This window comes from Panicum hallii, chromosome 7 (assembly GCF_002211085.1).
Source record: "Panicum hallii strain FIL2 chromosome 7, PHallii_v3.1, whole genome shotgun sequence".
Classification (NCBI taxonomy): domain Eukaryota; kingdom Viridiplantae; phylum Streptophyta; class Magnoliopsida; order Poales; family Poaceae; genus Panicum; species Panicum hallii.
This window is the reverse complement of record NC_038048.1, coordinates 560,354-584,540: the sequence shown is the minus strand read 5'-3', so window position 1 is coordinate 584,540 and position 24,187 is coordinate 560,354. Positions and strand designations below refer to the sequence as shown.

The following is a 24,187-nucleotide window of genomic DNA, read 5'->3' as shown; positions in this document are numbered from 1 at the left end:
TTCTTAACAACATTGTAGCTGATGGCACTAAGACCTCTACCGGCTTCAAGAAAGTTCATCTCAACGCTTGTGCTAAGGCTCTCAACGATCATTTTAAACTCACAAGGACAGGTGATCAAGTTAGTAATCACTTGAAGACATGGAAGAAGAAGTACACTAGGATCAACTATCTTAAGAATTTGAGTGCTGCTCTTTGGGATGAAGATGAATTCATTGTTTCTCTAGATCATGACCACTACAAAGGATATATGGCGGTATGAATTTCACTATCCTTTTGTATTTGGTATCACTATATGCTGGATATTGTATTTAATTAGTGTTGCACTCACTGTTAGGATCCAAAAAACAAGGCTGATGATGAATATTTGAACAAACCTCTTCCATACTATGGTTTTCTAGCTACAATCTTTGGCAATAGTGTTGCTATCGGTCAGTATGCAAAGAGCTCGAATGAACCACTTGGGACTGATAAAAGTGAAGGGGTCAGCAATGGGGCCGATGGCATTGCAGAAAGTGATGGGTTGAACCATGGTATTGATAAAAGTGTTGTCAATGATGATATATCTTCATCAGCTAGGCCAGCTAAGAGAGCCAAGACTATTGATGATACCGGGAGAAATATTGATTGCTTGGTTGAAGCATTTGATCGTGGCAGCCAAAGGCTAGCAAAGGCAATAGAGAAAGCAAGCAATGCTTTACCAGATGGTTTGTTTGAAGCCGTGGATAGTCTCCTAGGTTTTGAGCTTGACCACAAGTTTCGATAGGCATCCCAATGATGCCCATGCTTTCGTGAATCTACCATTCGATTGGAAGCTATCGTGGTTTTCTACTTTCATTAGTGAGAACTTCTAGCTGGTGGGTCATGGTTAGTGTCATGGTGGCTGCTGCCCTTATGTTGGTTAGTCTAGTTATTTTGGTTGACTTGAATTTGATATATGTCATGGTGATATGAACTCATGTATGCGTTGTGCTTTTGCCTGTGTCGTTGAACAATGCACTTGGGATTAATTCTATATATTATGTCATGTTGAAACTTAGTTAATTATATTGCATAAGTATATGGACATGCATTATAGTATGGTGCATTTTAACTAAAATATGGTGGTAAGCTCACCCAAGAAGGAGGAGGTAACCACACTTGTCTGGCTCTCCAACCAAATACAGAATGGAATGGTTCTATTCTAACGCACTCTCCAACCAAACAAAAAATGGAGCGGCTCCTTTCTGCTTACCAAACATAGAACGGAGCGGCTCCATTCTCAGAAATTGGAATGGAGCCATTCCATTCTAGTTGGCTTCCCAACCAAACACATTCTAAATATGCCTCCGGTAAGAAATGGAATTTGTGAATGTTAGATGGTAATTGTTCATTGATCTGCTAATAGGGTTATTCGCATGTACAGGGACCATGGACGAACATGTTCCGTTAAATGAGACAAATAATATTAATGTAGCAGGGATAATGGTGGGGCCGTTCTATTGAGTGACGTATCGAATACCATCCAAATAAATCTTATTCAAACAAATATACACTATATATTCTAATTATATTATCTTCTGATTTATTGAAATAGTTGTGATTTGAATATTACGTGTTCATGACAATGGAAGTGATGGCTAGCTTCATAGAAGCAATGACTACTCATGGAAGTTTGATAAAGCCCGTTATTTACGAGATACAAATTTAATGAGGAAGTCTCCACTCCGAATTGAAGATGAAATTATTTTGCACTTAGAGATTTAGTTTGTTGATATTAGTTTTTTTTGTTGTACTACCCAATATATTTTATTTTTACCATGAAGAATATAAGAAGGTCATTCCAGTGAAGCGCAAAAGGGAGAAAGAAAGGTAATTATGCTAATATGTCTAATGCAAAAATCAAGAAAGGATTTTGAAGCAGAGTGAGTGTCGAAAACAGATTTTCGAGCCCACACAGGGTGAATTATTTTAGTCTCTGCATTTAGGATTTGCACTGTATATGTTTTCGGATCGTGATTGATGCAATTTTTCCACTTGTGGCGTGCAGGATTTTCATCAACATCGATGTAGTTTGAAACTGCGCAATCAACAATAATACAGTTAGCTTATGGCCCAAGTACTGAAACACTACAAATGGTGTGATTTCCTGATCCATCAACAATACTTTTTGTTGATTATTAGTAACTATAATAATTGAATTACCATTGATGTTTTTTGTATTATAGGTGGTAGGACCTCCAGATGCGCGTGTGCGGTGGCCTTCCTGGGTGTGCCGTGGCCTTCTTCAAGATTCGTCAATTTTTTTCTTTATATTTTGAATATAAAGCTATCTAAATACCGGTCCGTATTACCGAACGGTACTAAATAAACTCTAAATAAATTCTTCAGTGCTGGACATTTTAGCCGATACTAAATGACATCTCATTTAGTACTAACCATGCTGTACCGGTCGGATAGTACCGACCGTGCTACATTGGTCGAACGCCCGGTACTAAACGGGGTTTCCCAACCAGTATTAGTTCTTTGACTGTGTAAACCACCAGCGCGCGGCTCGCGATCTTTTTTCCGGGGAAGAATTAAAACGGATCGATCAAAAAGGAAATCGTACGTGCAGGTGAATGGAATGGAATCGCTTCGCACAGGGGAAACGATGTATATGTATATATATGGCGGGCGGGCGGGCGAGTTTTGGAAAGGGAAAGAAACAACCGTGATCACGAGATTTGGGGGGCGGGCAGTACAGCAGGCAGGATCCCGGCTGATCACGGAGCGCAACATCTCCGTTCTGAAGTTGGAGGACGCGTATACGTGCGTGCTGACTACTAGATTATTTATACAGATTGATATACCATGAGCAACAAGTCGATCACCACACCACACGGCAGCTAGCAAACGCACCGCCGCCGCCACGCACCGCCACCATACGTCTTCGCCTTCCGATCCCCAACCCACCGCGGCACCATGTCGTCGTCTTCCTCCTCCTCCTCCGAGGAAGCCTCCGCCGACGCACGAGAGGTGGAGTCTGTGCATCTCCCAGCCAAGAACCCTCCTGTCGTGGCGCCGGCGCCAGTGCGCCAGGAAAGCGACGGCGACGAGGGGGACGACGACGACGAGGATGCCGAAGACAGCGGCAGTGAGGCACGCGAGGAGGGAGAGGAAGATAGTGACACCGAGGAAGATGGCCATAGCTCCGATGAAGACTACGAGGACGAGGTGGTGGAAGACTCCGAACCTGACGAGCCGCTGCCTCCGCCGCCACTCACCAAGTCCAGGGGGAAGTCGCCGCCTTCTCCCGACCTCACCAAACAACCCGTTGCGAAGCGGAACGCGGCAGCGGCCGGGCTCGCGGAATCCTCTTCATCCAAGAAGAGGGCGCCACCGGTTGCCCGCACCAAGTCGCTGCCGCTGAAGCCGGCGGAGAAGAAGCTGCCCCCACCGGAGGAGGAGGCGGCGAAGGAGGAGGTCGCCAAGTCGACCGCGCCGAAAGCTGCGGCGAGGAGGAAGAGGAGGAACAAGTCGCCGACGAACGCGCCGGCCAAGGATAGCACCAAGTGGCCCCCGTCCAAGAACAACAAGGCTGCACCTGCTGCGATGGAGTGCGGCAAGGAGGTCGCCAAGTCGCCCAATCCCAAGAACAAGTCGCCTAACAAGGTGGGGGTCGCCAAGTCACCTCCTGCTCCTGCTGCTGCCGCCGACGCCCCTTCTGGAGCAGCAGAGGCTGGCCAGATGGAGAAGAGCGCGAGGTACTGGCACCTCATGAAGGAGGTGGGGCTCCTGGAAGTGGCCAACTACAATCCAGGCGTGCTTGATGCCGCCTTCCTAGAGATGGACGACGACAAGGCTGCCATGCTGAACACCAGGATCATTAAACAGAAGTTGGCCGAGTGTAAGGTGAAAAACGAGTGGTGGGACATCAAGAAGGAGGTCACCGAGGCGTTGCTCGACACGATGAACAAGTGATGTTGCAGCCAGGTCCATTCTATTCACTCTCCTCTGCCCGCGTCATGCATAAATCAGCACTGCTATATATTTTGATATTTAATTTGGTAATTGTTTCGAACAGTAGTTGTTAATTTGCTAGTCTGATTCTGATAGTTTCTTGTGCGACTTACTAAAACACGAGATTACCAGAAAAACAAGAGCTTGCATTGGTAGATATGATCACGTCCCTTGCAGATCACTGCCTTAACTACGTAAACTCGTCTTGTTTGCTGTTGCTTCTGATACAATTAATAGTGTCCGTCCGCTGGAGCAATGCTCTGACTTGACTTTCCTGCTTGTTTGCTTCTGATACATTGAATATTCAATCTATTAGCTACTAGAGCAATGTTCTGTCTTCTGACATGCTTTGCTTGTTGCAGGAATAATGGAGCAAGCTGCAAAGGTTGGGCCGTATTTTTGTGTCAGAAAGACTGCATTTTGGTGTCAGATTGGATTAGTTTCTGTTGCTGCTTTTGCTTAGAATTGTGAACCGGCCGTACGTGGTTTAAGGGCCGTCATAAACTATGAATAATGAATAAAATCAGTCAAAGTGGAGACATTATTAGACATACATGGTTGTTGTTTTGTTATTTTCCCTTGCTTGGATGATGATGCATGCGTGTTGATTCTGTTTTCTTGCGTTCCGAGGGATGAGGTCTCAACTAGCATTTATCTTTTTTTTCCCTGCAAATCATGTTTGTTTCTTTGAACAATGTAATGCATAAATTCATCCAATAAGACAATTCGTTGGGGCTACATTTTCCTCATTCAGTTCTACCTCCTCGGGGATGTTATTTATCGCATATGCTGTTGCATGCAATTTCATCGCACAAGAGCTCCGAGTGGGTTTCTTCGGTCCGTGTCGGGTTGTGGAGGCCCATTCAGCTGCGCGGCCCATATTAATCTAGCGATCTGTCCTCCCCTTTTCTACAGCTCTGCCTTTTCTATTCCGCCTGTTCCTTCCTTTTCGGCTTCTCAGTTAGGGTTTTCGCGCCATGGCGATTCTGATTCTCCTCATTTCTCGTGGATCCTGATGTCTTTATCCCAGCATCTTTGAAGGTTTGATTTCGTTCCTCCCCCTTTTCGTTTGGTCTGCTACTTCGTCGTTATCACCCTAGTTCCGCCGCTCTCTTCCTTCCCCCATTCAGTTTAGGGTTAAAGGAATTTCCGGCGAGGCAATTTGGAGTTCTCTCATTTCCGGTGGCTCGAAGGGGAATGTTGTTTTCATCGCCGCAGCTGGCTGTTAATTGAAGGTTCGATTTCGTCTCTTCTCCTCTAGTTCTCCACTGTTATGGTAATTTGTGAGTTCATTCCTTTTATTTCTCGTAGATGAGTTTAGCTCATTTCTATGATTCCCATCTCTTCGCATATGTTTTTGTTCATTCCTGTCATTCCACTCTCTTCGCATGAGTTTAGTTGGTCATTCCTGTAGAATATTGCTTATTTCAAAGATATCTGCAGTTCTAATTCTTTGTTTATTTCTGTAGAATATTGCTTATTTCTAGTTCAAGATATCACTACAATCCAATCTGCATTTCTGGAGAAAACATTCTACATCCAGTACTTCAAGCTTGGTCGTGGAGACAGAAGACTATATTTCAATTGTAATCTAATGCAAGCAGTTCTACAATGTTTTATGTCTTACTTTTGAACTTCAAGGTTCTTCGTAAAGAATGCCACTGTGATTCTGTTCTTCTAGTACTACTTTTAGTAGTTTCCTTCTGGAAACATTTATTTTGTTCTCCTCAAAAAAACTACAAATGAAACTTCCACTATGAATTATGCATTATCCAATTACTGTTTATCCAAATGAATTTTTATTAGAAGTTAAGTTCAAAAGTGCAAGCTGACTAATTATTGGAACTTCGGTCATGGAATTGTTGTTTCCACCAGTCGCGAGATCTGTTTCTGAAAACAATGTGGTTTCCTAAAGTATCTCGATATCGAATCAAATTGAACTTCAACTGGCGGCTCGCTAGCGAAATGAATACGGTGCGCAATATTCGGCCCATGGGAATCGTTTCTGCGATAGCTTCCCATGAAATCGCATGTGCTACAAATAGAAGCCCCCCTACCTCCCTGACTAGCGGCAAATGGAAAATTGTTCCCCAAACAAGATGGATGGTTGATTTGCAGCTCGTACTATTATTCCGACTACACATCATTTAACCATGACATATATACCTTAAGCAATCCTATTATTTATTATTTACAAATAAATGAATGCACACAATGTTATGCTAAAGCCCTGCTAAGCTATGTAAAGGTGCCATGCATGTAGAAAAAGCTTTGAGATTGAGTTGCATTATATATGAAAGGAACTTTTGAAAACGACTGACCACTACTGATTGCACAGGACTAATATCCACACAATATACAGAGGAGGCAGATGCTTTCATGGCTCAGCTACAATAGATAACAATGTCACAACCAGTCCACCTTAATATGCTCACTATTCACATATACTGAATTTTTTTTCACATGCATATCGCAACATGAGAATTCTATTATAGCTAAACCTAATACAAACAATGCCCTCACATTCAAGAACACAAATTAAACTGTCCGTGCAACTTAAAATAAGAACCGTGATATGCTGTTTAACTCTTTCTCTAGTATCTATATATAAGCAAAGCCCCCGGCTGAGGCGCAAGGCCAGGCTCGCCATGTCGGTCAAAAAAATTTCACCATCCAATCCTAGATTTCTAGGACGCTAGCGCAGGGCTTCTCACCGTCTTCCATACAGGGGCGTGCACGTATTCATGTGAGAAACATATCTGGCTGCGAAGACTCTAGAGGACCGGCGGCGAGAGGCTTATAGCCGTCGCCGCGTGCGCCCAGGAAGCCCTCCCAGTGCCGGCGAACGATCTGGAGCGGGCGAGCGGCTCCCCGACCAGGCCGAGCAGCGCGAGCTCACCAGCCGACGTCGCGCCCCCGCCGTGGCCCTGGCCGTAGGTTTCTGCGCCGAAGGCCAGCCCGCTCGTGAGCGCGACGGCTGCGGGATCTGACGGAAGCCGTCACGGAGCTGTGGTTCCTCGTGGGCCTGCTCCTCCCCGTGTGCCTTGCTCTTCCTCATCCGCGGCGGCGCGGCCGTAAGAGTTAAGTCGAGGAACAAAGATCGGCGGCGCCAGGGTCACGCCGGAGGTCATGGAGAAGAGAGAGAAATAGAGGACGGAGGAGGTGAGAACGTGCCGACGACACTGGGGTTATCCGAGGCCAGCGGCGCGGGGGACATGTTACCGTTCTTGGCCGCGCCAGAGCGGTCCAGCACGCCCACCGGCGGCACCTTCCCCTATGGGTGGCTTCCTGTTCGCGGCTTCACCTCAAGGGCCACGGACGCTGACCTCTCCTCACCGTGGGCCTCCACGCATCGTTGTTCGTCTTCTCGGCATCGCGGTCGCCGCCTCTGCCGCGCGGCGGGAGCAAGAAGCGGCAGCGGCCCAACCTCCACATCGAGACGGTCCCGCGGCGCATGAGCCCGCGACAATCGGAAGAAGAGGCGCCGCCGCTGCCGCAGCAGCTCACCTCGCCGCCGCAGACGCTCGCCAAGACGAACTCATCTGACAACAACGAGTCTTCCCTCTCGGGGAACATGTCCAGACTGTGCCATTTGTTCGTCATTTCGCTGGCCAAGGCGGCCAAGCAGGTACGGCCGTGCATATTCACTTCCTGAATTCTCTGCTCGCCGCCATTTCTTCGCTTCCGTGCGTCCATGATGCGATGCAGCAAGGCCAGCAGCTGCACCGCTGGTCCGCTGCAATTCCATCCCCTACTTCCTACACGTGCTTCGTCCATGGAGGATTTCCACGATGTGTTTGATGGCTTGCTTGTGCAACCTGTGCTTCGGCCATGGAGATTGCACGCTATGTGTTTGATGGTTTGCCTCTAAAACACTGACCAATTTACCATGCGAAATCGGTTTTATTAAAGAGAGGTGCCGATTGGAGGCACCACAGCACTCGACGCCCTCCGCGCTGCCATGTGTCTTTTGGCATTTATGTAAAACAATCCTTGGACATATCCAAACTCAACCCACGGTTCAATTCCAAAGGCGATTTTTCAGAAATCCCTAGTTCAATCCCCACCCCCTCTATCTTCTCCACGCTGCCGCCGCCGCTCGTCGCCGTCGCTCGAGCACGGAGAGCCGCGCGTGCGCAGGGGCATGGGGAGCGCATGCAGCCACCTGAGATCCGGCAGCACGTTGATTGAGCAAGGGTCGCTGGCCTCCGCGGCATCCACAGGTCGTGCGTCGAGGGCACAGCCCCGAGCTGCCCTCCACTCCCTCTGAGCTTGGGTTGCTTGGCTCATTGGCTGCTTGCCCGTACACTACTAACCCCTGCTCTGCTATCTAAGATCCAGTCTTGGGTTGTTCCTACCCTTTCCCCATCTGGCCATGTGCCTTCGCGGTGTTCTCGATCTGGTTCGTTAGAGCACGTTGAAACGGATCTGCATCGCGTTTGTGTAGTCTAATTTGGGACTGATTGTGCTATGCTCTAACTAAGATTTGTTTGCCGCGGGGTGATGTGGGCATGCTGTGCTATGTTCACAGCTTCCACTGAGGCCACCGGCTGCTTTTGATTTGGTTGAGTTTGGATGCGCCAGATGGTAGTTCACGAGCATCAACCCCTTCTAACCATGTGCTGAAATGAAGAATTTGTGCAGTTTTTTGGGGCAGCTCACAATGGTACGTTCGCAAACCTTGCCTTGAATGCCCAGCATTTCTTCTTACTTTTGGTGTGTTTTTCGGCTGTTTGATCGAGCTTCTGTTTGCTATATCTCGTGAGTTCTTGGCAGGAGGGATCAATTAAAAATGGAATGCAAAACTTATTCCAGGTGAGTGTCTTGAGCATGTCTCTTGCTATCATGCACTACCGGAAACGAGGACTTTGCCAAGTGTAGCTTTGCCGAGTGTAAAATATCGGGCACTCGGTAAAGGAAAATATACGGTAAATTCATCCTTTGCTGAGTGTCTGGCACTCGGCAAAATAAAACACTCGGCAAAGTTTTTTTTACCGAGTGTCGAGCACTCGGTAAAGAATGACACTCGGCAAACGCGCGCCAGGACCTAACGGTAGTTAACGGCATGAGTCTTTGCCGAGTGCCTACTCCAAGACGCTCGGCAAAGATGCATTTTGCCGAGTGCCAAGGCAAGACACTTGGCAAAATATACATAATTTTTCTCTTTATTTTGTCTAAATTTTTTCTATTACCATCCTACATTCTCCACAACAAGATATGTAATTTAGGTTCATTTATCGAAGTGTTTGCTATATTTTGACAATTTATTTCATTTTATTGAATTTCTTGAATAATTCAAATTTGAACTGCGTGATCATTCGAATAGTGGAAAAAATGAATGAAAAATTATTATTCATGTTAATGAGCATGCTTTGAGGTCTTATCGAAGAAAGGACCAGAAATTTCAAACCTACTATCCATGAAACATGGCGACTAAATTGTGTTCAAGTCGTGTTTAAATTGTATAAAAGGCAAATTTGGTCGGAAAATTATGAAACTTGTCGAAATGTCATGTTATCATGTGAGGACACTGTGATAAAATTTGTATAAAATTTCGTGAAAGTTTGACATCTACGATGCTTAACACCTAATCAGGTTTCACATAAAATGATACATCTCTTTGGAGAACTTTCAATTTGTAAGCATCGTATATTTTAATTTTCACGAAATCTCGTCAAATTTTTATCACAGCTTCCCCATGTGATATCATTACATCTCGACAAGTTTCATAATTTTCGGACCATATTTGCTTTTTATACATTTTAAAAACAAGTGGATAAGAAGTTCGTCATCATGTTTCGTGGACAACAAGTTTGAAATTTCTGATCTTTTTCTTGATAAGGTCTCAACGCATCCTTCAATAACGTGAATATCATTTTTTCATTCATTGTTTTCCATTATTCGTGTGACTTGTAGTTCAAATTTTAATAAATACAAGAAATTCAATAAATTGACAAAATAGGTTTGAAAAATGTGAATTCTTTTTATCTTCATTTTTGAAAATTAGGACGTATATAATATGTGCTAACTTATGTTTCTCTAGAAAAGATTTATGTAGTATGTCAATATCAAGTTTTTATAATAATTTAAACACGGATTCATCCATGAATTGAATACATACATGGCCGGTTCACACCGACCAAAATTGTATCTCTTTTCTTCTGTTCAAAGCTTATGCATGGATAGTCGGCCACATATATGTAGCGCTCAGAAGTTGATACACAAAATTGCTAAAGAGTGTGAATGCATTGTGATATAGGTGGCTTTGTGGGATATAGCCAGCAACATATGTGGACTCATAAGTCAGGCTTGACTCGGCTCCCCTATTATGATGATCTTCTCCTTTCGCACAATATTGATGTGGTGCACACTGAAAAGAATGTCGCTAAGGCACTTTGGGCAACAATCATGGACATTCCCGGTAAGACAAAAGACAATGTTAAGGCTAGAGTGGATTTAGCAATGTTATGCGATAGACCAAACCTAGAGATGAAGCCTCCTGGTCGCGGAAAGACATGGAGAAGGCCTAAGGCCGATTTTGTATTGAGCAAGCCCCAAAGGAGGGAAGTACTAGAATGGATCAAGAGGTTGATGTTCCCTGATGGGTATGCAGCTAATCTGAGTAGGGGGGTCAACTTATCTACTATGTGAGTCTTAGGGATGAAGAGTCATGACTACCACAAATGGATTGAGCGGCTTCTTCCAGCGATGGTTCGAGGCTATGTCCCTGAGCATGTCTGGCTAGTGCTTGCAGAGTTGAGCTATTTCTTCTGCTAGCTTTGTGCCAAGGAGTTATCTCGGACCATGGTGGAAGACTTGGAGAAAATTGCACCGGTGTTGCTCTGTAAGTTGGAGAAGATCTTTCCACCCGGCTTCTTCAATCCGATGGAGCATATGATATTGCACCTCCCGTATGAGGCACGAATGGGGGGGGGGGGCGTTCAGGGTCGTTGGTGCTATCCAATCAAGAGGTCTCTAAAGGTTCTTCGGAAGAAATGTGGAAATAAATGTAAAATCGAGGCCTCCATTGCAGAGGCATACATTCTAGAGGAGGTGTCGAACTTCACAACAACATACTATGGTGACAACCTCCCTAGTGTGCACAATCCACCCCCTCGTTACAATGCTAGTGAAAATGAATTGAACCTCAGCCTTTTCCTAGGGCAACTCGGAAGTGCAAGTGGTTCGACCACCAAGACATTGACACATCAAGAGTGGCGCCAGATAATGCTATATGTGCTGACCAACCTTGACGAGGTGGTGCCGTACACGAAGCAATTTATTCATGAATTCTGGCGTCGATCAAGGGAACCTACCCAACAGGAATGTGATACCCTTTTTAGCCAGGGTGCTGGAAATGGATTGCCTGATTTCATTCATTGGTTCAAACAGCAGGTAACCATCCAATCTAGCTTGTACTTACTTTTTCATTCGAAGTTGCTCCCATATGCGAATAATAAAATGATCTATCGTGCTTAACATGCAGGGCCATACGATAAATGCTGAGTTGAGACAGGTTGCCGATGGCTTTGCCCTTAGGGTCAGGTCATATTCTGTTTATGACGTGAATGGATATTATTTTTGTACAGCAAGCTACGAGGCAAGTCGACCCAATCGAAAGACCACAAATACTGGAGTTTTTACTCCTGGCCTTGATGGGATCGAGTATTATGGAAGAATTGAACAAATATACGAAGTAAGTTTTTATGTTTGCAAACCTCTTAATCCTGTCATATTCAAATGTCATTGGTTTGATCTTGAAGTAACGAGACGGACATATTCTAATCTTGGGCTAGTGGAAATTCGACAGGATTCTGTCTTCCCTGGAGACGATGTCTATATTGTGGCCCAACAGGCCATACAAGTTTATTATCTCCCATATGCGTGCCAAACCAAAGAGCATCTTAAGAGTTGGTATGTTGTGCACAAGGTATCACCGCACGGTAAAGTACCTGTTCCAAACGACGAAGACTACAACTTAGACCCAAACACATACGACGGAGAGTTATTTCAAGAAGAGGGGCTAGAAGGGCGATTTGAGATAGACTTAACCGAAGCGGTCAGAATGGATGTTGAAACAGTTGTTGATGAGGAGGAGGATGAGGTCCAAAATCTGAAAGACTTACAAATGCTAGAACGATTATATTTAGGCAATGCCAATGACGACGTTGATCCTTCAGATACTATTGATTATGATTTGATTGATAGTGATGATGAGACTTATGATCCAGCTAATCCCGATTATGAAGATTATTTTTAATCAATGTAATACTATATTATTATGCATTTATGTTTAATTTATTTTGCATTTCTTTCTAAGTACGTCTTGTTTATCTGTACTTATTACTTTACTCTTCTTAATTGCAGGTGATTGAACAAAGATGGTAGGCGGTGGGTTGAGGAGCGTTAGGTCGCTTTACCAGAGGGCTAGGTCAACTACATCTGGGTCGTCTGAGAGGAGGGAGGGGGGGGAGGAGGAGGGGGACGACGCAGGTGCCCCCGCAGGAGGTGGAGGAGGAGGAGGCGTAGGTGGGGCAACATGACGACACGGAGGAGGAGGTGCATGTGGCGCAGGAGGAGCACGAGGAGGTGCAGGAGGAGGACGAGGCGCAGCAGACCGCCTCTGGTTCTGGTGCCTCTGGTTCGTCGAGCGTCTACTTGCGAGGTAAGAACGTTTATATGTTTTCATTGCTTCTTTATGTTATATGTTCAAAATTAAAGTTGAAACTAATAATTTTTCTTAATCACATGTACAGGTCCCGACAGTCTCCCTAAGCGACCGATACCTCGTGAGAGGCGCCCGTTGATTTGACCCGAAGGGGAAAAGTAAGTAACTTTTCATATTTTCATTTCTTCTTCTTGTTATATGTTCAAATTCAAAGTTGAAACTATTAAGAGGTCTTAATCATTTGTGCAGGTCCTGGACAATTGTGCAGAGTGCAGGTACTGCTCACAAACGCTGCGTCAATGGCATCCTCGGTCTTCTGTGCAGGGAACACTTCCCTGGCCTGGTTGAGTACGGTGGAGTGACGGAGCCGGCCTATATGTTCGACCACTATGCCGCTGCTCCTGATGCTGAAGATCAGGATGGCAGGGTATTCAACAACAAGGCGGAGTGGGTGAAACAAGAGCTGTGGGTAAGTGCTAAATACATTGCATTCATTTCACATTCTTAAAAAAATGAATGGTATACATCGTGTTTGCATGCAGGATTTCTTCAGATGTGAGGATGGATTTGAGGACAAAGCTGATGTGGTGGCCACCAAAGTCTGTAAGAAACGAGTCGTTGATATGCACTATGAGGCGCGTATCCAGGCTATTATTAGTTTTCACGGCAACGTTCTTGGAGAGAAGGTCACCAAAACGGAAGCAAGAACCATATCTTTGACTGAGGAGTAGTACTTGCAGGTAAATAAAGAAAATTAATATGCATTCTTTTTTACATTAAGCAGGCTTAATTTCATCTTCTAATATGTCAAATACTTGATGCCCTGTAGACGACTCCTTATTGGTGCCTCGGGCATCAAGAGTGCCGGTGACAAATGGTGCACAAGTGTTGCTCCAACGAGTGGGAGGAGTCGCACAACGTTTGTCGGGAGCGGCGTTTGATGATGCCAGGTGCAACACACCATTAAGGTAGTCACAGCCTCAGCGCATACGCAGAAGTATGGGTACGCGAATGAATTTATTTAATGTAACACTCAATTATGCATGATTTCTAATCGTCTTGCTTGTTTTCTTGCAGTCGTCGTCACATGGTGGCCAGCCTTGCTCCCTCTTGAAGGCATATGCTATGTCCCACAAGGGCAAGGCGACGTCTGACGTCAACTACAATCCGGAGGACGGGCCCAAGGCATACAGCAACCCGATGGTCCATACCCGTCTCAGTGCGTACACAACGATGGCAAGGGAGGTCCATGGTCTAGAGTTTGATCCGGCCACCGAGGACCTTGACAAAGAAGTCGTCATGAGGGTTGGAGGAGGTAAGAATCATGGGCGGTATTGGATTGCCGACGGCGCAATCGACTCGTCCTCTACTCCTACTCTATCTCAGATTAGAGCAAGGAGCACGAGTGCGAGCCCAGGCATACGACCTCGGCAAGACACTTCACAGTACCGGATACAGGCATTCCAGGTCATTTCTTCTTTATTCGTTGTTCATTGATTATTGTATACCATTTCTTTGTATTATCATAACATTGGAGTGAAAATTTTGCAGGCCCAATTAGAAGAAGAGAGGAGGCTACGTGTGGAGAACGAGCACAGGATGAGGGATATGTTTGCCTACATGCAGACTCTTGGTGCCGCAGCGGGTGTAGCTCTACCACCTTTGTTGTTCGCTTCACCTCGACCTCCTGCTAGTTTTCTACTCCTGTGAGTATGGATAAGTTTTAGCCATGTCTGACCTTCATTTATCTTGTCTTACACATGAGATCGCTTCTCCTCTTTGCAGAATCAATCGACGGCTCCAAATGACCCTCATGTTTCTCCAACTACGCCATATTGGAGGTCACTGGGTTGGAGGTCTTGATGATGATTTTTGTCACTTATCCTGTTTCTGTAGACTTCTCATGTTTTTTGACATCTCATAATTATATGGACTATATTGTGAGACATGCATATTTGTGACATATTTGTGGTCTGTAATGATATTATGTTTGTGAACCGATTTGGGATATGTATGTGACTCGATTGTGTTTGTAATATAGATGTGATGTTTGTGATATAGATATGATGTTGGTGGTCTTTGTGATGATATATGTTTTTCTAATATATATGTGTGGATGAAATAGAAAAAACAGATTAAAATGGGTAATTCTGGTCACTTTGCCGAGTGTTTGCACTCGGCAAAATCTGAAGAGTCTTTGCCGAGTGTCAGGTCCTCGGCACTCGGCAAAGATAGTGCCAGGCATCTGACACTGGGCAAAGTAACGATCTTTGCCGAGTGCCAGGCTCACGGCACTCGGCAAAGAAGCAATCTTTGCCGAGTGCCAGGTCCTTGGCACTCGGCAAAGTAACAATCTTTGCCGAGTGCCTCAGCGCCGGCGCTCGGCAAAGATTATTTCTTTGCCAAGTGCCGAGGACCTGGCACTCGGCAAATCGTCCGTTATGCCCCTGCTCCGTCACGACGCTTAAAGTTTGCCGAGTGCGGGACTTTGCGCTCGGCAAAGGCTTTACCGAATGCCCGACGAAATGCAGTCGGCAAAGTCCCCTTTGCCGACATTTTCTCTTCTGTGTGTCCTTTGCCGAGTGCAACACTCGGCAAAGCCTTTGCCGAGTGTTTTTGGAGCTTTGCCGAGTGTTTTTGACACTCGGCAAAGTAGCCGTTTCCCGTAGTGATGCTAATGATCAGAGCTTAATGCCTATAAATGCTACTGAACTGCTCTTCTTGTGAAGTAAATATATGTGCAGTTGCACAAGCACATAAGAATCCACTTTAATACAGTTTGATATACTAATCGGCCAAGGAAGAAGGATTGATTCAGTTTTTCCTGGTTCCTCTTTATTTGTAGGTTTTCTTCTTGCCATGTAGTTACTCTTGCCCGTATTAAGTGAGAAGGCAGAGCACCTTTTCCTAGAAACAATACTATGTCTGCGACTATTCGTAGATGGTTCAAGATTGGCACATCCATATATCTGTTTTGCAACCTCTCTTCTTTAAACAAATAAAGAGTGCAAAACAGATAAATAGCTTTTGGCTTGGTAAATGTTTGATAAGAGCAGATAAAACACAGTTATGAGATGCATATCAACAGATTGGAAGATTCCGTATGAATTATCACAGATTATTATCAATTTCAGTTATCTATTTAATACTTGTGCATGAGATGGAGAACCCTCAGATTCTTGTCCATGACAAGAAAATCTCAAACACGAATTCTTCTTCGACTGGTAGAAATTTCTGTCAAGGTATCCTTGTTCATTTATGTCTCAGCTTTTGGTGACACGCTATGTAAAATTGGTGGCGTCTGATGAGTGGTCTATGTAGAAACGTAGGCTTCTTCTCATTGATATAGAAGCATAAGCTCTATAATTGCATGTAATGAACAAGCATCGAGCTGGGCTCAAGGTGATACTAATTATTTCTTCAGGGAATGATTTCTACTGTACTGAAGTGCTTATACTAGCTACTGGACAATCCATACTCGTACATGAAAGCAAGTCATTTTCTCTGTCTTCTTTCTTCCTTTTGAATCAAAGAGCACCCTCCCGTGTAGTGCTTCTTCCCTTTCTCAAGTCATTGAACTATGTCTAATAACTGTTATCACGGTGAAACTTATTCATGTACATTCTTCAGCTAATTACATGTGGTCAAGTTTAGGTATGTGCTGTCCATGCTCCTGGATTTGGTGATAACGGAAAGCGCAATCGATGATATCGCTGTGATGACTTTATGTGTAGTGTTGTGGGAATGGAGACATTTATACTATCTAGACCATTGTGCTGTCATTTGTGTGCTTCAATTCACATGTTTACTTGAGCACAGTGCAGCTTGGCTTGGCGTATATAATATATTTGATTGCCATATGTTGTAACAAGGCCTGCTTCATCATGCACCCTTTCCCTTTATGCTCATTTTGATTCTTTTTCATTTTTAAAATTTTGGTTCCTTTTATTGTTATGTGCTGACTGACATCATATAGAAAACTAGGGGAAAATATATATGAGAGAAGTTCCTCCTTTGCTGACGATATGAAAACCTTATTTTTGTGAAGTTTACCTTCATGGGCTAATAAATATCGCTTTCTATTCCTGCAGATCTTGTGTTTTGATTTCATTGTCACCATTAGGAGGTGAAGATCAGTGTCTTCTATGTGACTATGTTTTCACATTTCTAATGGCAACCCAACATGCATGGTTCTAGATCTCAATCTTACAGCTGCAAACATAACTAGGGCACTAGCATCCAAGATGCCTATTGATTTGAAAGAAAAAAAAACTTAACATAGCCATGGTTCATTAGAGTTCAATTTTCATAATTTTCATAATACTAAATTAGGAATATCTGGTGTATAGGTTTTTGTATGTATTTTTGAACAAATTTTTTAATGTACTTTGTTTCCTAATGATAGCAAATTCTCTTCAGTTGTCATTTATATTTTTATAATCATTTATATTTTTGTGGTCTATGGTAGGGCGCGCAAAGCGCGCTTAATGTTCTAGTTTATCTAACAAGAAGACCTATTTGATGTAAAGAAGGCACATTCAGGCTTCTTACCTAGTCTAAGATAATGTTTCTACCTAGAATATGAATTTTATTGCTCCGACGCCGCGCGCCCGTCCCCGCTAAAGCTCAAGGCTAGCTGTGGTCAAGCAGGAGGGAAGGCATTTGCATGCGTACGGCTCCAACGCCGCGTGCCCGTCCCCACCGAAGCACAAGGCGGTGGCCAAGCAGGAGCAGGATGCCAAGAGGGCCAAGCAGGAGCAGGATGCCAAGAGGCACTTCCAGGAGAAGAGCGCGGCGTACCTGTTCCTCTTCAACGAGGTGATGCTAGCGGCAGAGGCAAGCCACAGCCCGCCGCTAACCATGCTCAATGTAAGAACCGTCCAATTTAAGACCGTTTTAAGTAAACCGCCGGTCATTATCTTTAAGATGAGAGCTAGCATATGTCCGCTTAAGAGCATGCCACGTGCTAACCCACATCTAGAGACTTCAACGACCGACACGTCATTCACTTAAAACGATATCAAATCCGGTAGTCCTGGTACGTGCTTGCCACATGCTTAGGAATAAGCACACGTACCATCATACAATTTGCATATTATCATAAGATCCATAGAGAGCATATATTACATAACACAAGGTTCAACATTAGGGGTTACAAATTCATAACAAGGGAGGTTCAAATATGAAAATAGAAGGTTCAAGTTCCACATTACAAGCCTTGAGCTCACGAATGATAACAAAAAGATATAGTTTAATATTTTTGTCACGCTCTCATAAATAGCTACGTAGCAGATAAAATAACTAAAGCGTGATAAAGACAATTACGTCTTTGCTCAAGAACGCCATTGTGACCACAACAACTCACTCCTCTCCCACATCGGAATCGGTTCCCGCATCGGAATCGGTGGGATAGAGGTGACCAAACACAAGCTCCAGCTCACCTGCAACTTAGGTTAAAAGCAACATGAGTACAAAGGTACTCGCAAGACTTACATGATTATATAAACAAGGATCATGCAAAGAAGGCTCAACAAGGGTGAGGCTTCAAGGTTAAGTAATTATTGCATAAGCATGAGCTCTCTAATCCAACAACTAGCTCTCTAGCAAATTAATTATCTTGCCCAAACCACAACATAAATTTTAGTTGATTAAAGGAAGAACAAGTACATGATCATAAAGGTGACATGAAACCATTTCCGACATCAACGAAACTTTCTACAAAGAATTCATGGGATATTGAGCTGCTCATGACCGAGAGCGCGGCAATTCGAATTGATTATTAACCTTGCAAGGGTGTACTTCTTGACCCCCACGACATAAAGACCATGCGGCTCACCCAACTGGCCAAGTTGGATGAGGGGATACTCGCATCAACCATTTCCAACAAGCCTCGTCCATTGAGGGTACGTCTAGCTTACGCGGAGAGTCACCTAGGTCCACCGAGGACACCCTTAAGCCTCTCCTAAGCCTCTCTACATAGTCCCATGGCCACGCATCTAGAACCGTGCCTCAATGACCAAGACAAAGGAGGTAATAGGCTCATCCTTACCATGATTGGATATGTGGTAGTACGGTTAGTTGCTCAAAACCAACATCATCCACTGATGGTCCTTAAACGATTCAAGCGGACTATGACTCTGAGACTATTTTCTCTAGGCCTTACCATTCCGCCCGAACCACGAAATCATGTTTCCAACATAACCATAACCGAACTAGTATGATCAAGAATAATCAAGTGAGTGTAGTGTGACCCTATTCTATTCTTTCATTTTAAGTTAAAAAAAACTCTAAGCAATAACTAAGCAACTAGTCAAGTTATTTAGTTAACTAGCTAACACGTGACAAGGACATGGATAAACAACTCAAGAAAGGTAATGCATAAAAGTAGGTGCAACAATGCCATAAATTAACATAATACATAGCCCATAATTACCCAATTGAGATAACTAAAACTAAATCAATTTAAGTGGGGAAAAATATCATGCTTAGCTGCTTGCCTTGGTTTTCTTCCAGCTCAACAATGAACCCAATGTCGGGCTTGGGCTCAACGATCTCGATGGGCTCAACGAGCTTGTTCTCCAGCGTTTCAGTCACTAAAATGCTTGAATGTATGCATATGTTAGCATGATGCCATATTTGTCGATGCAATGACATGCATGTAGAAAGGTACGACATGCAATGATACACAAACATAAACACAAACAGTGACAATCAAGCTACTCTACTCACTTAAGCAAGAACACTTAAATCTAGAGTTAGCACAAGAAAATTATACAGCAAGCATAAATTATAAAATAAACTAAGCATACAGTGAACATCAATAAGAATTCATAAAAGTTGGATTTGCAGCAAAATCAATTTCATAGAATTATTTATGAGCATGATAATTTTCAGGTACTCTAAGCAAGTTAAATCTTAAAAGATATGCAAATCACTTCGAACAATTTCCAAGAAAATATCATAAGAACTAGACAGAGAAAATAAGCTAACACAAGTGGATTTACCATTTTAGCATTTTTCAGTTAAAAGTTATGTAATCAACAAGATGTCAGGCTGCAAACATGGTATCAACACCCTAATAAACAGTTTGGTTCCATCCCAACAAATTTCACCACTATATAGATATTTTCATCAGGAATCTAACAAAGTTAAGTTTGGTAATTTTAGATCATCCGAGAAATTACCAAGCATTTAAATCACTTTTACAAAAACAAATCATAACTAATTTATGCACCCGTAACATGAAAAAAAAAACTTTTACAGAGTAGATCTACATCAAAGGGTTTCAACAAAAAAAGTTTCATATTCTTTTGAGTCCTATACAATTTTATACACATTTTACAAGTTTTCAGATCTACAAAACAACAAAAAGCAGCAGATCTGCTCCACCCTGGGTCCACCTGAGCCGCTGACCAACGGGCCCGGGGGGTGAGTGGACCCAAGCCGGGTCAAGCTGAACCCGTGGCCAGAGGCGCGGCATGGCCATGCGCGGCACCCATGACACAGCCAGTGCGCGGCGCAGCGGCGGCGAGGGGCAGCAGAAGGGAATGGGAATGCGTGCACGGCATGTTGCGAGGGCAGCGAAGCTCACCAAAGGGTGATGAGGAGGCTGCGAGGCTCGATGATGCGGCGTTCCTCGCAAGGGCGGCGGCGAATGGATGGAGCTCCACCGAAGACCTGTGAGAAGAGGAGGAAGGGAGGAGGTGAGGCCTCAAATGGGTTGAGGGAAGGGAGGAAGGGTTGCAGCTGTGAGGAATTGGAGGGAGGCTCACCGTCGGGAACGAATTGCGGCGGCCGACGACAGGGAAGGAGATGGTGGCGGTGGCAATGGAAGAAGGGGAAGGTGTGACATTTCAGGTACTTAGGAGCTAGGCACATTAATTTCTAGTACGAAGTGGTGCTTAGTGTATATGTGTTTTGATGAATGCCTTTAAAAGCTTAAATATACGTTAAAGGGTATTTTTGTAATATTGGAAAAATTAGGGTTCTTTTTGTAATTTGTGTACAAATGGGAGGTAATTTCAAAAATAAGTGAAGGGTTGATTTGCAAACATGAGTTTTCACTTTTTAACCACCGTAAGAAGTGTAAATACTTTAGGGCTTCAGTAAAAAGGTAAAACTTATTTTGGATTTTTTTTGAAACTGAATGATTTGTTGGTTTTAAAAATAATTTCAAAGCCCTAACTATTTTAAAGTTAGACCCTAAAGCAAAGTGGTAGATCTTTTTAAGCTCTACACTTTTGATTTTGGGCATATTTTCATTAGAGCTATAGTTTGGAAGAAAATTTTAGTTTACAGTGAACTCCTTGAACTTTTGCAAATTTACGAACAGATCCTCATCTTCTTCCTCCTGCTTTTCCCTCTCTGTTTCTTTGCAGCGCCACCCACCGCCCATCGCCCGCGTTTTCCCCGGCCGCCAGCTGCCCCCTCTATCAGACCCGTGGCCACGGGACTGTGTACATAATGTAGTTTAAAGAGGTTTAAGAGATTAAGTCCGTCTTATCTCTTATTTATCTCGTTTATCTCTTATTTATCCTGTTTAAATAGGAGGTAAAGCTAACCGATATAGAAGGAATCTACTCGAGATATGTTCTGGTACGATTCCTTGGCTGGTGTTGGTTAGTATCCTTGTAACCCTGGCCTCCCGGGTATATAAGGGGGGACAGGGACCCTCTCAAAACAAGATCTCCAGATCATTCTACACCTAAGGCAATACAAACCACCACACAGGACGTAGGGTATTACGCACCTTGCGGCCCAAACCTGTCTAAGTTTTGTGTTCCTTGCACCTTCGAGTTCCTGATCTCGGCGTCTCCTTACCTAAAACTTACCACCGTGGGCATATCCCTCGGTGGGCAGTCGGTTAAACACCGACAGCTGGCGCGCCAGGTAGGGGAACACGTCGAAGATCCACCGGCGAGCTTGATGGCATCTTTCCAATTCACCAGGTCAGTTCCCTCTCAGGGCACGATATTTGTTTTTGGCTCGTGGGTCTGCATCGCAGATGGTGCGGGCAATTTCCATCTATTCCTCGTCGATATGAAGCCAAAGACTCCCGTAGTGGATCTTCGCAGCGACCTCGACAAGTTCATTGATGATCTCGAAGACTTGTTGATCCATGCTTCCGCTGCAAATATCAAGTTGGAGTTAGCTCCCGGCGCAACTTCATCCGGCGCTGCGGCAACTCCCCTTGGGTTGGACTCGTTCCAATCTAAGGGTTCACGTAGCTGATCCTGACTCGATTCACGCAATCTGGCCACTGATCTTCAGGAGGCCGACATCTCCGAGTCCTTCTCTGCGTTAGAGAAGGACCTGGATTCTTTGTTCCAACTTGAGAGGTCCGAAGCCACCGCATGTCGGGGGGCTTCGGGTTGTTTTCACGCCAGTGATCTGATGATCACCTCCACACCGGAGGGGTGTTTCGTACATTGGAGGGGCATGAAGCTCTCCGATCTAGTCGAGGCTGAGGATCGACTTGCAGCCCACCTCAAGCCTTTGCCTTTCCAGGAAGGCAGGCTGTTGGCTACCGTGGCGGAAGAGTTGACTGAACTAGTCGATGCAAGCTCTGATGAGCTCGCCTCCCGCCAGGTGCTAATGGCGAAGAAGGCGAGGACGATGGTGATTTTCCTATCATCGAATTTGATGTGGTCTTCGAAGATGACGCCACAGCCAACACCGGCGACGAGAACGACGCTGATCATGAGGCACGGAGGGCCAGGAACAGGGCCCGCACAATCCGGCGGAGGTGGGTCAACGAGCGCAGGCGATCCATGCATCGTGAGCTCGACCCTAAATTCACCGCCGTAAGCGAACGGGGCTTCAGGACTCCGGTAGCCAATATCGCCAGGGTTACGGCTATACTCGAGCATAGTAATGATCAGAATGTGCGTCAAGCACTTGTTTACATGCAGAGGGCCTGGATCCAACTGGATCAGCAAAACCCGGCATCTGCTATCAGGGAGGAGCGTGTGGGTGAGAGTCGGAGCCAGGCTCACAGCCGAACGGCTGGTGGTCGCCCTCGACCTCAGCCCAGCCACAACAACGACAACGCTCGCGGGAGCCAGGCCCTTGGCGGGAGGCAGCAGCCACCTCCAGGGGGTAACCCGCGATAGGCCAATCATCGACCTCCTCCAGAAGACCTGCGCCAGCACATTAATGAAGGCCGCGATGCGCGGTCCGTGATCGACTCCAAGCGCAAGGTTCGCGAAGAAGTCGAGACTGAAGGTACTGACTGCAGCGACCGTTTCCTAGCTTTCTCCGCACGGTTCAGTTGCTACAAGTACCCTGAGGGCTTCAAGCCGATCGGCATCACCAAGTACGACGGCAAGCAAGCTCCTCAGCAGTGGCTATGTTGCTACTCCACGGCCATTGAAGTCGCAGGGGGCTCCAACATCACCAAGGTCGTTTACTTCCTGATGGCTCTGGACCCTGCGCCGCTCACATGCCTGGAGAGCCTCAGCAACAACTCGATCGACTCTTGGGAACGGCTCAAGAAGGTCTTCATCGACAACTTCCAGGGAGCGATCGCTCATGCAGGTACTCATCACGATCTTGCTCAGTATAAACAAGAACGTAACAAGCCCCTACGGTCCTACACACGTCACTTCTTCGATGTTCGCGCTACCATCACGAACATCTCGGAGGACGACATCATCAACTACTTCTACAACGGCATCACCGACCCAGGCATCTACAGAGACTTCGGGCGGAACAGGCCAAAAACTGTTGCGGGCCTTCATGACATGATGCACAACTGGTCCGAACAGGAGGAGAAGATGCGGGAGCAATTCCCGCAGCAAAGATAGCAATCTGAGGTGTCCAAATGACAACCGCAACGATAAAGGCCAGCGGGACTATTCGGGTCCACCCTGAAAGCGCTGGCCAGATGATCTCATCGCGGCCGTGGATCGTCCCTCGCGAGGCAAGAAGTCGACGATGCAGGAGGAGTTTGAGAAGCTCCTGCAGAAGAAATGCCCATGGCACCCAGGTGCCAATCATGCGGCCATCGACTGTTACCACCTCCGGAGGACATTCAGCAATCTGGTGGTGGTAAGAAGAGCAAAAAGCCAGCGGACAAGGAACCAGAGGATGATGATAAAGAGGACCAAGGGCACAACGCGAAGTTCCAGGATGCTTCGAAGACCGTCAATGTCCTCTTCGGGGGCGATGGAGACTTCGGCTCCAGGCGGGACCAGAAGCTGCTTCTCCGGGAGATCATGTCCATCGAGCCGGCGGTTCCACGACCACTCCGTTGGTTAGAGGTCCCCATCTCGTTCTCCCGCGATGATTAGTGGACGAGCTTCTTGGAGCCCGGTAAGTTCCCCCTGGTCCTGGATCCAGTGGTGGCAGAAGTCAGGCTCACCAAGGTGCTCATCGACGGTGGGTGGTCTCAACCTCATCTTCGCCAGCACTCTAAGGAAGATGGGTTTGGACCTCACAGGCATGCTGATTCTGAGAAAATCCCCCTTCTATGGCATCGTCCCAGGTAACGCAGGGCACCCACTTGGTACAGTGGTTCTTCCAGTCACCTTCAGTACGAG

General features: G+C 45.4%; 2 protein-coding genes across 2 annotated transcripts in view; both read left to right on the top strand.

The window, feature by feature from the left end:
• The first annotated feature begins 2,941 nt into the window (after window positions 1–2,941).
• On the top strand, window positions 2,942–3,627 carry LOC112899420 (nucleolin-like). The gene is made up of 2 exons (XM_025967879.1): window positions 2,942–3,581; window positions 3,614–3,627. The coding sequence occupies exons 1-2, from the start codon at window positions 2,942–2,944 to the stop codon at window positions 3,625–3,627; spliced, it is 654 nt and encodes a 217-aa protein (XP_025823664.1).
• A 10,104-nt stretch (window positions 3,628–13,731) lies between these two features.
• LOC112899416 overlaps window positions 13,732–24,187 on the top strand; it is a 62,050-nt gene continuing 51,594 nt past the window's right edge. The window contains exons 1-5 of the mRNA XM_025967871.1: window positions 13,732–14,114; window positions 14,199–14,353; window positions 14,433–14,552; window positions 14,689–14,695; window positions 17,298–17,516. Coding sequence (XP_025823656.1) covers window positions 13,773–14,114; window positions 14,199–14,353; window positions 14,433–14,552; window positions 14,689–14,695; window positions 17,298–17,516 — 843 coding nt within the window. The 5' untranslated portion in view covers window positions 13,732–13,772. The remainder of the gene's footprint in view (window positions 14,115–14,198; window positions 14,354–14,432; window positions 14,553–14,688; window positions 14,696–17,297; window positions 17,517–24,187) is intronic.